General features: G+C 43.6%; 1 protein-coding gene across 2 annotated transcripts in view; it reads left to right on the top strand.

Annotated features, from left to right (window-relative positions):
• tox2 (TOX high mobility group box family member 2) overlaps positions 1–14,891 on the top strand; it is a 75,505-nt gene that overhangs the window by 35,370 nt on the left and 25,244 nt on the right. For both annotated transcript variants that reach the window (XM_043710941.1, XM_043710940.1), the window contains exon 3: positions 7,067–7,312. In XM_043710941.1, the coding sequence (XP_043566876.1) occupies positions 7,067–7,312 (246 nt within the window). The remainder of the gene's footprint in view (positions 1–7,066; positions 7,313–14,891) is intronic.

The raw sequence follows: 14,891 nt of genomic DNA, 5'->3' as shown, positions 1-14,891 counted from the left end.
ATCCTCCAACCCTGGCAACATCCTTGTAAATCTTTTCTGAACCCTTTCAAGTTTCACAACATCTTTCCGATAGGAAGGAGACCAGAATTGCACGCAATGTTCCAACAGTGGCCTTACCAATGTCCTGTACAGCCGCAACATGACCTCCCAACTCCTGTTTTGTTATTTGCACTAAACCGATCTCCTTAATGTATTTAAGATTAGTAACCTGCTTTGGCTTTATTAGTGAAACTGGAAATAGGTTTACCACAAAAAAATAAGCATTTAAACTCATATTCTGTTCTTGACCTGCGAGTAACCTGATTTTAAATCAATAAAGATAATTTTGGTAGTTTGATATACTGAGACAGTACTGTACACTAAACATTAAACTCGACAGCTTCATGGCAAATTATATACTTTTTAAAATGTGTAATCCTTGATTGACCAGCTCCAAAATAATTTCCTGAAGTCTCGTGAGGAGCAGAACCTGCTCAGAATGCCTGGAGCTGAATCTGAACAGATTCACTTCAGTTTCAGCTGTTCCGGATAGAATTTGCTGTAATTATAATAATTGTTCACTATAGTTTTAAGTTCTAACATTTTTAGAACACCTTTTTAAAAGCTAACCCCTGTATCTCTGAATTAATTGGATTCATGATAATTCTTTGAAGTTTTTGACTTCTCCACAATTTTAATGCATTTTCATTTGATCTGGAAGGTTCAGATTAGCTAAATGCTGAAATGTTTTGCGTCATTGTTTTTAGTTTTCCAGAATTTTTAATCTGTTTTAACTTCTTTAAAAGCCAACGTGTTGATGCTGTTGAATAATTTACCTGTGCTAGCTTCTTAACATCCTTAGTTTAAATTTGGACATTTTAATACGTACTTCAATAGGATTCAAGAATTAACTTGGTGGAATTACAAACCAAGGCTTTTCCCTTTTTGTTGTCAGCAATTTGAAGCTCTGCTCATGCAGGGAACATTTGGCACATACCAACAAAAATAACTTTAGAATTCTGTCATTTTTGGAACTCACGTCCCTCAATCCAACGTGTGAGTTACAATGCTAGCAATGACTCATTTAGTTCCTGCCCTGTACGCTTTCAATGAAAATAAAACCACAGCAAATCAGGAGTGTGATGGAATACTCCCCACTTGCCTGGATGGGGGCAGCTCCAACAACACTCAAGAAGCTCGACACCATCCAGGTCAAAGCAGCCGCTTGATCGGCACCACATCCACAAACATCCACCCCCTCCACACCGACACCCAGTAGCAGCAGTGTGTACCATCTACAAGATGCACTGCAGAAATTCACCAACGATCCTCAGACAGCACCTTCCAAACCCACGGCCACTTCCACCTAGAAGAGGGCAGCAGATACATGGGAACAGAAACCCCCTGCAAGTTCCCCTCCAAGCCACTCACCTTCCTGACTTGGAAATATATCATCGTTCCTTCACTGTTGTTGGGTCAAACTCCTGGAATTCCCTCCCCAAGGGCATTGTGGGTCAATCCACAGCCCATGGACTGCAGTGGGTCAAGAAGGCAGCTCACCCCACCTTCTCAAGGGGCAACTAGGGGCGGGCAATAAATGCTGGACCAGCCAGCATTACCCACATCCCAAGAGTGAATTTTAAAAAGACTTAAAATATAACTCTGCCCCATATTTGGGCTATCCTGGTGGGGAATGACCCCTCCTTCTTCCTCACTAACGTGAGACATGAATATCAATTGAGAGAACACTAATCCAGAGAAGGTGCACACAGCTTACCCCAGGGCTGGAGGACATGTCTGGTGAGGTGGGCTTGAGTAGTTTGGGCTTGTACTCATCGGACTAGAGAAGAATAAGAGGTGGATTACAGGCTATCTAGGAAAGGAAATCCAAAACAAAGAGACAGTGTAAATCAACACTAAATAATCCTCAACTCCAGTTTCCTGCCTTTTCCCCATAACCCTTGATTCCCAAACATCTGTCTCTCAGCTTTGAATATACTGAATGACCCAGCCTCGACAGCCCTCTGTGGGAAAGAATTCCACAGATTCACTCCGCTCTGAGAGAGGAAATTCTTCTTCATCTCTGTCTTAAATGGGTCACCCCTCACACTGAGTTTATACCCTCTGGTCAAAGACTCTCCCAAAAGGGGAAACAACTTCTCCACCTCTACTGCTTAAGTTCCCTAAAATTCACCAATTTGTTTGTGGTGCAGGTAGTAACCCAGCAACAATTATCTTTCTAGTTCGATTTTTAATTTAGTCTGAGCTGCTCATATTTCCTCAGCAGAATCTTTTTCCTCTTCCTGCCAATATCATTGGTACCTACATGGTCCACAACTAGATCTTCCCCCTCCCACTCCAAGATCCTCTGCAGCCCAGATCAGATATCCTGAACCCGGGCACTAAGTAGGCAGCACAGCGTTTGGGACTCTCGATGCTGGCCACAGTGAACAGTGCCTATTCCCCTGACTATACTCTCCCTGATCACAAAATCATTTCTCTTTTCTCCCATCTCTTGAATGACTCCCTGTATGTTGTTGCTACGGTCAGTTTGTTCATCCTCCCTGCAGCCCCTACTCTCACCCACACGGGGCAAGAATCTCAAATCTGTCAGACAAGCTCAAGAGCTGAGGCTCCTTCGGCATTACCTCCCGGATACCTCTACCTGCTTGGCTGGTAGTCGCAGCCTCCTGTCCCTGATCACTGACTGGATTTGAGGTAGTTAATGTAAGGGATGTAACTGCCTCCTGAAACACAGCATCCAAGTAACTCTTCCCCCTCCCTGATGTGTGGCAGAGTTCGATGCTTAGACTGCAGCTCATGCACTTGGAGCCAGAGTTCCTCAGGCACTCAGCACTTATTCCAGATGTGGTCACTCTCAACCCCAACGGGGTTCACCATCTCTCACATCATGCAGGGTACGACACGTTGCCTGATCTGGCCTCCCTGTTTTAATTACTTAGTTCCTAATTTGATTTTAAAATAAATTTGTAGTACTGTTCTGTAAATATTTCCCCTATTTACCTTCAATCTGAAAGTGACCTATCATAGATAGTCAAGTTAGTTGCTAACACTAACTGATGAATTTACAGCTTACCTGTGATGTCAGTGCTGGGCCCCTGCTCCTCGGCTTCAGTTTATCCCGTTTAAAGAAAAACCTTACAAACTATGAAGCAAAAAACCGTTAAAGCTCCTCATTCCACTCTGCGCTGAATTCCCACGCTGCCTCCAAATTCCCCAATCTGTATCCTCACTCTGGGTGGGACCTCTCCTTCCTGACTGTGTGAAGCTGACTCATGGTATCTTCTTGACCCACTGTGGTCCTTGTTAAATGCAATGTTTAACCTTTAACGTTGTTCCTTATTTCTTTCTACCTTGTTCTTAAGTTTTTGTACCAAGGTACTTGTACCTAAAATGACGCCGTGTGTGGCAACAATGTGAACTTTTCACTTGTACTTGAGTACAGGCAACAATAAAGTCTAAATCTAAAATCTTATTGGGTAATCACTGAGACTCTGCAGCTGGTATTACGTATTTAACATGGGCACCTTGTGACAGTGGGGACAGCTGACCATGCAAGGGCAAGAGGTCCTTCTCTAAAGGACATGAATCTCTCTGAAAAGGCATTAGAGAAGCTTCGATGACAGTTGACTGTAGTTACATGACTACCATTAAGCCAGCTCATTACTGAGTTCAAATTTTACCAACCTGCCTGGTGGGATGTGAACCCATGTTGGCAGTACATGTGGTACTGGATTACTCAACCCAGAAACATTACCATGACACCCCAATCTCCCCTTCGTTGTGACATAGTGAGCGAGAGCCATTGAGTGAACATACCATAGTGAAAGGGGGAGTGAGGGAGGATTAGGGAGAGGTGTGAGGAGGGGGTATCAGTGAGTGATGTCCCAGTGAAGGAGTGGGAGCGAGCAGAGAGAGAGAGAAAGACAAAGAGACAGAGAGAGAGAGATGGTGGTGACCCTTCCCCTTACTGAGTGTGGAAGGTCAGTGACCTTTCTCCTGGCCTGCTACTTGTCCTGATTGTCCTGGGTCTCCGCAGGGAACCGACCCAGGTTGGAGTCTGGATCCAAGCTGCCTGGCTCAGAGGCTCTGGCCTCCTGTGGTGCTCCGCAGGAAAAGGTCCTGGCCTCTTCTCCAGCAGCTATCCATCCCAACCTCCAGGTCCCTGTCCATGGAGCAGGCTCTGAGCTTCCCTTTCCCTGGGACATCTCCTTGGTTGGAACAGAGGGAGGGGTTGTTCCTGCAGCGCAGTGTTTGATGTGTTCCCCAGCTGGGCTATCGAGATGGTGCCAGAGGTGTGAACGCTGGAAGGTACCAGGGAAGGTGAGTATACCCACCTCCCCTCCCCCCCACACGATTCTCTGAAGAGTGGTACCCAGGGCCTGGCTGATTATCGTGGAGGTGATGAGTAGCAGATAATGAGAGGGAGTCGCTCTGAGCCTGGTGGACCTTTCGTGAAGCTGATTCGACAAAAACTCTCTAACTGCAAAATAGGAAAACTCTGTCCTGAGTCTCAGACAAAAGGAGGGGTTAGGCTTATTCCTTGATTCCTGTTGTCAGTAAACCCTGTTGTCTCCTGGGGCCAAAGGATGGGAATCGACTAGAATCCCCTGCTCCAGAGCAGCGGTCAGTGAGCAACACCAGAAAATCAGGCATTGTATAGATGTGGGTTGTCTGTGATCAGGAACACAAGGCCCTCACTGATAGATTCACACTTGAGCAACACCATTCAGATGATATTTTGTCTCGTCAGGTCAAGAGTATTTGACATTAGAGCACCCTCCCTCATGCTGCTGCTGAAAATGGTGCTCAGTTACAGCATGTATCCTTCTGAGGAAAAGTCTCAGTCTAAAACAAAACCGAAGCACTGCCCAGGTGTTTCATTACTCTTTCCCATGTGTCCATCTCGCTCATCGACGTTGCCTGTAGCCGGGCACTTTTTCAGTCCCTTCTCTGTAAGTGCTAACTTGTCATTTCTCTCCTAATTGCCCAAGAACTGTCTGTTGGAACATGTGCACATAAGGAGTGAAAGATTTTCATTCTCATGTAGTGCCCCTCAATCTGTCAAGCACAAAAGATGTGAATCCCAAGTGCCCTTCCACAAGCAGAGATTCAACACAATTCATTTGCCTGTCCATTTCACAATAATAACACACCATTGAAGGCAGGCACAGAAATTGGAAAGGAATGATTTGAGAAGGATTAGATTGCTGATTATAATCTGGAATCTGCAGATCGAATGTGAATCATTGTGGGGTTTCTGAGGAAATATCAATTTAAGAAATAACCTCAGACCACGACCTCGGGCAGTTACACAGCATCACAGTCCGGAAGTGGTTTTAATTCCTGTACAGCCACACACATCATTTCACCAGTTTGTACCACAGTTTTCTCAGCAAGTTATTCCCTCAATGTTTTACAATAAAAAAAAAACAACTGTGGTGCACCCACAAGGGATGATAAAAAATATTCTCAATGTATTGCCATGAATAAGGCTGATTTGCAATAACATTAGGAACGTTGGAATAGTGGAGGCTGTTTAGGTAATAACTGATCTGTGTGCCAACTCTCATTTACACACCTTTGTTCAATGTCCCTTAATATCTTTGACTAACAAAACTCTATTCATCTAATATCAACTGATATTTGTGAATTATTTAAACTATCCCCTCTGTGTGCACAAATGTTTTTAATTTCACTCCTGAAAGACAGTCTCCAAAATTTGGACAGTCTCTTCATCCGTGGCTTCCTAAGCAACTTCTCCTGATTTACACTATCAACTGGCCTTAAGATCTTAAAAATCTTCAACCCAATCACTCTTTAACTTTCTAAAATTCCAGCAAATACACCCCTAGTTTGTGTGTTCTGTTTGTGATTTAACACTGCACTCAGGTATCATTCTGGCCAATTTACACTGCACTCTGCTCAAGACCAGTCTGTACTTGCAATGTTGCAGCGCCCAGAACTATGTGCATGTAACTTTGAATGGCTGGAGCATGACTTCTCCTCCTAATATTCCTGTATTAACTATCTTATTTTGTATGCTTCTGTTGTAATTCATTTTAAATTCTTAAGTCTAGATTTATAATGGGAATTACCTGAATATATTTGTCACCCTGAGATTGCAACCTTCCCCTGATCAAGGTACTGGTGCATTTACAGAGGCTGTTTATAGACATTTCTAATGGGAATATATTAACACAAAGAACAAAGTGGTAAAAATGACACCTGATTAACAATGTATATCGGGTCCAATGATTATCCAACATTTGGAATCCATTTCACCTGATTTGTATGCTTATTTCTGATTTCCTGTGTGCAATGTTATGGAATAAGAAATCTTGCACTGGTACATGTTTTATTCAAAACAAAAATTGCTGGAAAAGCTCAGCAGGTCTGGCAGCATCTTTGGAGAGAAAACAGAGTTAATGTTTTGGGCTGAGTTGCCCTTCCTTGGGACATTCTGGGGAAGGGTCACTCGACCTGAAATATTAACTCTGATTTCTCTCCACAGATACTGCCAGACCTGCTTTTCCAGCAATTTCTATTCTTGTCTCTGATGTACAGCATCTGCAGTTCTTTCAGTTTTTACATTTTTTACTCAATGAAAATTTCAAAGAAACAAAAACATTCTTTTTCTTCGTATGAAATTTCAAATGATCAACGTGTTATGGAACACCTCTTGCATGGGTGAGACTTGAACTTAGTCTTTCTGCTTCAGGGATAGAGATTCTAATACTTTGCCCTCCTTACCTGATCTGGCCTATGCGTGACTCCAGACCCACAGCAATGTGATTGCCTGTTAAGTGCCCTCTGAAATGGCCGGGCAAGTCACTCAAGTCAAGTGGCAGCTAAGGATAACCCAGCCAGCGACATCTTCATCTCATTAATGGATTTTTAAAATAAATTAAAGTTCTATTCCTTTAGATATTTTTAAACATTGAACAATTTTAAATTTAATTCAATTATGGAATCCTGTATTTGAAACAATTTTGTCTTAGTGAAGATATTTCCAGATATATGCTCTATTATAAATCGTCACTTCTTTTCTTTTTCCTTCTTGTAGTCCTTTGCTGGCCAGGGACTTGGTGATGAAGACTACGAGATTCCACCAATCACTCCTCCAAACCTGGGAGACCCATCTTTTCTTCACCTGATGGATCCTCATGTGGGTTACCATTCACTGTGTCATTCAGTACCTCCCAATGGGCTGCTTCCTCAGTACCCTTACCAGGGCATCGACCTCCCAGCAGTCATGGTATCCAACATGCTGGGCCAGGATGGCCACCCGCTGTCAAACCAACTACCTATGGTCAGTGTCAATCCTTTCATAGGACATAGCGGGCAGGAGGGATGGGCTGGTGGGATCTCTCTTGGAAGCTTGTGTGAAATATTTCAAACATTGATTTCAAGCATGGAGCTCAACCTGGATAAATGCCAAGTGATTCATTTTGGAAGTTCAAATTTGAATGCTGAATACAGGATTAAAGACAGGATTCTTGGCAGTGTGGAGGAACAGAGGGATCTTGGGGTCCATCTCTATAGATCCCTCAAAGTTGCCACCCAGGTTGATAGGGTTATTAAGAAGGCGTATGGTGTTTTGGCTTTCATTAACAGGAGGATTAAGTTTAAGAGCCGTGAGGTTTTGCTGCAGCTCTATAAAACTCTGGTTCGACCACATTTGGAATATTGTGTCCAGTTCTGGACGCCTCATTATAGGAAGGATGTGGAAGCTTTAGAGAGAGTGCAAAGGAAATTTCCCAGGATGCTGCCTGGACTGGAGGGCATATCTTATGAAGAAAGGTTGAGGGAGCTTGGGCTTTTCTCATTGGAGTGAAGAAGAGTGAGAGGCAACTTGATAGGGAGGTACAAGTTATTGAGAGGCAGAGATAGAGTAGATAGCCAGAGACGTTTCCCCAAGGCAAAAATGGCTGTCACAACAGATCAGAATTTTAAGGTGATTGCAGGAAGGTTTGGGGAGATGTCAGAGGTGGGTTCTTTTATACAGAAAGTGGTGGGTATGGAATGCACTGCCAGCGGTGGTAGTAGAGTCAGAGACATTAGGGACATTTAAGCAGCTGCTGGACAAGTACAAAGACAGCAGTAAGTTGCAGGGTGTGTAGGTTAGGTTGATCTTAAATTAAGATAAATGCTCAGCACAACATTGTGGGCCGAAGGGCCTGAACTGTGCTATGAATATATGCACAGTCCTACCTGGAAACAGTACCATACCGACGGTACGTGCACAATCCTGCAAAGTTGAGTTCAGAGTTCAGCGATGATTAAATTGAATATGAAATAGGCTTTGAGGGGTTGGGTAATTTGGTCCTGCTCTCATTTCCCATTTCCTATGTCCCCGCAAATATGATCTTGTTACATTCTGTCGACCCTTGATAGGATGTTGACTATTTAATTCAAACCCACTTCTGAAAACAAGTCAGGTCAGATAACATATTTCTGTAATAATTCCTCATTTGAAATGCTGAATGAAAAGACATTTTTAGGTGAGTCGATTTCTGGTTTGATGAACCAAGCTTGGGAGCTCCCCTCAAGTCTGTGATTCACTCCTTTCCCCATTCCCCACACCCCCCCAGTTTCATCGACACAGGGACACGGCCCAGTTTTAAGTTTCATGCAAATTATATGTAAAATAAAGCAACCTTTTGGAGACCAGCAACAGTTAAGACAACAGAATGGAAGGGGAGCTGGATGAACTGATTTCTACACATATTCCATCACTGTAACAGCCTTTTTCTGCCTTGAATCCATTTATTGGAGCCCAGTCCTCAGGGTAATGTACCTTTTCTCGTTTCCAGCTCCTCTTTATTGTAAATGAAGCATCACTCCAATAAATCATTTACCAATACAGAGAGAGGACTGTGTGCAGTCTCTGAGTCCTGAACATTTAGGTTAAGTGCTAATATTCTCCATTTTATTGCTTTGTTAGTAAGGGTCTGCTTATAAAAGCCAACATTAATATTTTTTTCTTGTTACCATGGGCAACAACAGAGGACAGTGATCATTCTGATTAGGAAAATGGATGTCTCTCCTGTGCACTTACACACACACATGCCCACGTACACACGCACACACTCTACTACAAATAATGCAATACATGCTATTTACTTTTATAGAGCATCTTTAATGTTGGAAAACAATCCAATAGAAATATTCGCAAACAAAATTTGACAAAAGGCTGGGAGGAGACATTAGGAAGGGTGATTAAAAACTTGGTCAAAAGGGCAGATAAAATTGTACAAGTTGGGAGCAGGAGTTGGCAATTCATTATTTTATCCATACACGAGATGTAGGCACCTCTGGCCAGGCCAGTATTTATCGCCCATCCCTAATTACCCAGAGGGCAGTTAACAGTCAACCACATTGCTATGGGTCTGGAGTCACATGTAGGCCAGACTTGGTGAGGTCGGCAGATTTCCTTCCCTCAGGGATGTTAGTGAACAGAAGGGTTTTTACAAAATCAGCGATAGTTTCTTTAATAATGATTCCTTCATGGTCACCATTAGACACTTAATACTAGACTTGTTAAAAAAATTGAATTCACAATCTGACATGGTAGGATGTGAATCCTGGATATTATCCAGACCAGGGGACCTAGTGATGGTATCATTATGCCATTGCTTCCATTCTACAGGATTGTGGGTGGTCTGATTGTAAACTCAAATTCACGTCCCTGGCTGGCCCCACTCCCTTCAACCCTCTTGTTTAACCATAAGCTAGTCACCTCTACCTTAAAAGTCTTCCAGGAATTTGCTTCCCATGTTTTCATGGAGAGTTGCAAAGATCCACAACCATCTGAGAGAAACGATCCTCCCCATCTCTGTCATAAATGAATTACCCTTTGTTTTTAAACAGTGACCCTAAGTTCTAGATTTGCTGTGAGATCCTTCAGGACCTTCTATGTTTCAATCAAGTCACCTCCAACTCCTCAAAACCCCAATCGATATAAACCAAGTCATGTCGATCTTCTGCAGACAACCAGCCCATTCCAAGTGTTAGTCCAATTTTAAGAAATATTTTGAAGAGGTTGAGCAAGGTAGAGAGACTAAGAGGCTTTGTCAGGGAATTCTAGAATTCCAGGGGTCCCAGGCAGCTGGAAACATTGACACTAACGATGGAGTGGAGGATGTATGTAAGACTACAGATAGAGGAATGTCAGAACTCCAGACAGCTGCAGCATCGGACACAGGTACAAGAGTGGGGAGCTGTTTGAACATGAGAGTGGGAATTTCAGATTGGAAGCACTGGTGCATTGGCAGCCAATGTTGGTCAGCAAGGAGTGGACCCAGGGTGATGGACAAAAAGGATCTGGTGAAAATAATGGTCAGAAGAGCATTGGATTTTTACAGAGACAAGAAGGGCAGGCCTATCAGAAAAGCATGGAGTCCAGATATCCCAAAGGCAGGCCTGAGTGTTCATACAGCAAACGGAGATAGGACAGCTTCAGGCTTTACTATGGGGTGGGCGTGGCTGGTCTCAGTGACTGAGTGGGACTGGTGCAAAGATAAATCTCTGGATTATTTGAATATTCAGTCTGCTGCACAGAGTCTCAGTGTCTCTCCCTTGCAAGTGTCAGGAAGCACACTGTGGTGCTTACATTCCCCACAGGCAAAGCAAAGGATTGGGCACCATTCGTGATGCTGCTCTGATTGGCTGACCTGCCAAAGATCACTGACTTTGTTTAGACATGGGCAATGGTTGAAATGGTCTAAAGTCATCCAGAACAAAACTACAGAGGTCCAAAGCACTCAAGATGGCCCTTCATCCCATTGTGTCAATACTATCTCCTTACAGAAGCATTCCAAAGGAGTAAGCTGTCCTGCAATCTCTTTTCTTTTCAATTAATACACAGAATGAGGGTGTCACTGGCTAGGCCCAGCATTTATTTCCCATCCCTAATTACCCAGAGGCAGTTAAGTGCCAACCACATTGCTGTGGGTCTGGAGTCACATGTAGGCCAGACCAGGTAAGGATGGCAGTTTCCTTCCCTAAAGGACATTAGTGACCCAGATGGGTTTCTATGACAATCAGCAATGGATTCACAGTCATCATTAGACATCAAAGCAGGAGTAGGTCATTCAGTCCCTTGAGTCTGCTATGCCATTCCATATGATCAAAGCTGGTCTGGCATTCCTCATGTTCCCTCACTACATTCTCCCCTTAAGCTTTGATTCACTTTTCGCGGACAACTAGATCAGCTCTCTATATTTAAATTGAATTCAAGTTTTAACTATCAAACCCCCATGTTACCAGGGCATTACCCTGGGGTTCTGGATCACTAGTGCAGTGACATAACCACTCCACCATTGCCTCGCCCCTCTATATCTTTGCATTTCTGCGTACATCAGATATTGATCCAATTTCCCCTTTAAAGCTGCAGCCGTCTCAGTTTGAGCCTCACTTGCAGCCAGCACATTCTCCGAGGTGAGACGGCAGTTCCCCAGCTCTCCACTCCAACAACATTCCCATCTTCCCAAGAGTCCAGACTTAGGAAGTCGCCACATGTTACATTTTTTTAAGGTACATTTGCAATTAGCCTTCATTTTATGATTTCCATATTCATGAGATATCAGTTTTAATTATTGGAGACTGTTGTTAGCCCACCAGATGATTAATTAAACTACTGTAGCCATGTAATACTGTTAGAAAAACCTCCAGGGAACACACAGCAGAGTTTCAGAAAGAAATCTGTGGTAAGATATACTATATACCTGAATGTATAATGTATCTCCAGGAGGGTTAATGACCTCTCACATGGCCCAAGTTCAGCTTAGCTTTGTCCTACCCCCCATCACTTCACTCAGCATCTTATTTCAGAATGAGGAGACAGGCCATTTCCCATCCACGGCAATCCTGGACAAAGCTCAATGATTTGACGCTAGATAAAAACATAGAAAATCCAAGCAGGAGTAGGCCATTCGGTCCTTCGAGCCTGCTCCCCCATTCGATATGATTGTGGCTGATCATCCAACCCAGACCCCTGTTTCCTGCTTTCTCCCCCATACCCTTTGATCTCTTTAGGCCAAAGAACTGTTATCTGGTTCCTTCTTGAATATATTCGGTGACTTGGGCCTCAAACCGTTTCTGTGGCAGAGAGTTCCACAGGCTCTCCACGCACTGGGTGAAGACATATCTCCTTATCTCGGTCCTAAACAGCCTACCTCATTTCTGTAAACTCTGACCCCTGGTTCTGGCCATCAGGAACCTGAATGGACACACCAGCAGGTTCAGGAACAGCTCCTTCCCTGCCGTTATTAGACTATTGAATGGACTCTCTAGCCTCCAATAATGCTTATCTTGCAAATGTTCATCTCTCCTCTGCAGCCTGTGCAATGTACCCTACATATCTAAATCTCTCAGATCTGTATATCCTTGCTTCCCATGATCTATCACAAACCAAGCTTCTCACTATACTTTGGTACACATGGGAATAAATCAATTCATCAATCCTTTCTGTGTTTATCCTGTCTAATCCTGTCAGAATATTCTAGGTTTCTATCAGTGCCCCCACCCCCCAATCTTCTGAACTCCAGTGAATATAATCCTGACTGATTCAGGCTGTGGGGCGGGGTTCAGTGGATTGGGCTTCTCAATTCAGGTTATGCTGTTTTATAGAGAAACAACACATTCTACTCCATTGCTCCATTCTCCTGTACTTTCTCCCACCCACTCCTCACCTCACCCTATCCCTTCTGTCCCCCCCTTCCACATGTATTTATCCAGCTTTTCCCTAACATGTATCCATAGTATTCACCTCACCCATTCCCTGGGGAAACTTGTTACTCATTACCCCACCGCGGTGGGGGTGGGGGGGATTTATCCTGAATTCCCTGTTTGATTTATTAGGGTCACTCCCATAAATGGAAAGATCCTCTCCTCATCTACCTGTCAAACAGATTCATTGCATTAAAGACCTCCATAAGGTCACTCCTCAACCTTAAAAATCACACAACACCAGGTTATAGTCCAACAGGTTTAATTGGAAGCACACTAGCTTTCAGAGCGACTCTCCTTCATCAGGTGATAGTGGAGGGCTCGATCATAACACAGAATTTATAGCAAAAATTTACAGTGTGGTGTAACTGAAATTATACATTGAAAAAAAAGATTGAGCCCTCCACTATCACCTGATGAAGGAGCGTCGCTCCGAAAGCTAGTGCTTCCAATTAAACCTGTTAGACTATAACCTGGTGTTGTGTGATTTTTAACTTTGTACATCCCAGTCTAACACCGACATCTCCAAACCTCAACCTTAATATTTGCTAGAGAAACCCTGCTCTCTCTCAGTTCACTCTTGTAAGTCTACTCCCCCTGTGCCTCTGTACATTTTAAAATATGGTACTGAAACAATAAATGTGCGCCTGGTGAGATGTAACTAAGGTTCAGTGTTAGTTTAATATATTTTCCCACTTCCTTTTTTCACTGGGACGGGGTGGGGGGGGGGGGGAAGGGTTTCTCTACTGGGCTCCCCTGAAAACTCAGAAGATTCATGAGGAGCTTCTTTAGACAATCTACAACAACATTGCCCTCTGATGGTGGACACTCAATATTACACCTCCCCATAAAATAAATATTTAAAACCCTGCAACCTCATCATTTGATAAAGACCATTGTTGACATTGTTTTAGTTTTTAAAAAAACTAGTTTGGGGCAAATTGCAGTTTATTTTGATTGGCCAATCCCTCAGCCACTGCTGGTCACTTGGACAGCTGGTCTCTGATACAGAGTGTGGGTTCTATTCCTGCACTGGCTGAGGTTACCTCACCCTCAACCTCTCCCCTCACCTGAGGCATGCTGACCCCCAGGTTAAACCAGTCCCCTACCCCTCTCTCTAACATGAGAACAGCCTGATGGGGCTTTACCTTTTACATAGTGTATTAAGTGAAAATTCAGATAGTCACTTGTTTGTGCAGAACCTGAGTATTACTGAAAGAAAGGTACATTTTGTCTATATTTTCCACCTTGTACTCATCAGGATGATTGGCAAGAAATACCAAATTAACAGGAAAACAGCATTCACACTGCACAAGAGGACAGAACTGAATTGTTGGAAAATGCCCACTGACTGTTAGAGGGATTGCAGCTCAAAATGAATGGGTTAATGATGGCTGATAGTTAGTCGCCAAACTGCCTGTCTGAACTCCCATTCCATGTAGTATAGGAACACCACAATGCTGTTCGGGAGAACATTCCAGGATTATGATTCACCAATAATGAGGGAATAGCGATACAATCCACAGTCAGGATGGGGAATGACTTAGATGGAAACGTGAGGTTGTGGTGTTCTGATGTATCTCATTCCCTTGTCCTTCTGTGGTCGAGCTTACAGGTTTACTGTTTAAGGAGCCTTGGTCAGGTGCTGGAGTATGTCTTGTATCTTGATGTGTACAAGTTGATGCAACTTGAAGGTTACTGTGGCCATTATATATTGGTGGAGGGATTGGATGCTTGTGAATGTTTGTGGATGTGATGCCAATCAAGTGGCTGCTTTGTCTTGGATGGTATCAAGCTCCTTGAGTGTTCTGGATGTAGGTTTGCTCACTGAGCTGGAAGGTTCATTTCCAGACATTTCGTCACCCTACTAGGTAACATCTTCAGTGGGCCTCCGGGTGAAGCTAGTTGATGTTCATATATTCTGGTGGCTAGTTTTCTGCCTGTTTGTCCTAGCCACCAGGATACATGAACATCAACTAGCCACAAAACGACATGATCCTCTCTCACTAGTATCCTTACACACAGATGAGGAACGACACCACTTCAATTTGGACAATACGTCCATCCTCGGACAAGCCAAACAGAGACATGCACAAGAATCCCTAGAAGCCTGGCATTCCAACCAGGACTCTACCAACAAACACATCGAGTTAGACCCC

This window comes from Chiloscyllium plagiosum, chromosome 20 (assembly GCF_004010195.1).
Source record: "Chiloscyllium plagiosum isolate BGI_BamShark_2017 chromosome 20, ASM401019v2, whole genome shotgun sequence".
Taxonomy (NCBI): domain Eukaryota; kingdom Metazoa; phylum Chordata; class Chondrichthyes; order Orectolobiformes; family Hemiscylliidae; genus Chiloscyllium; species Chiloscyllium plagiosum.
This window is presented reverse-complemented; position numbering and strand designations above follow the sequence as displayed.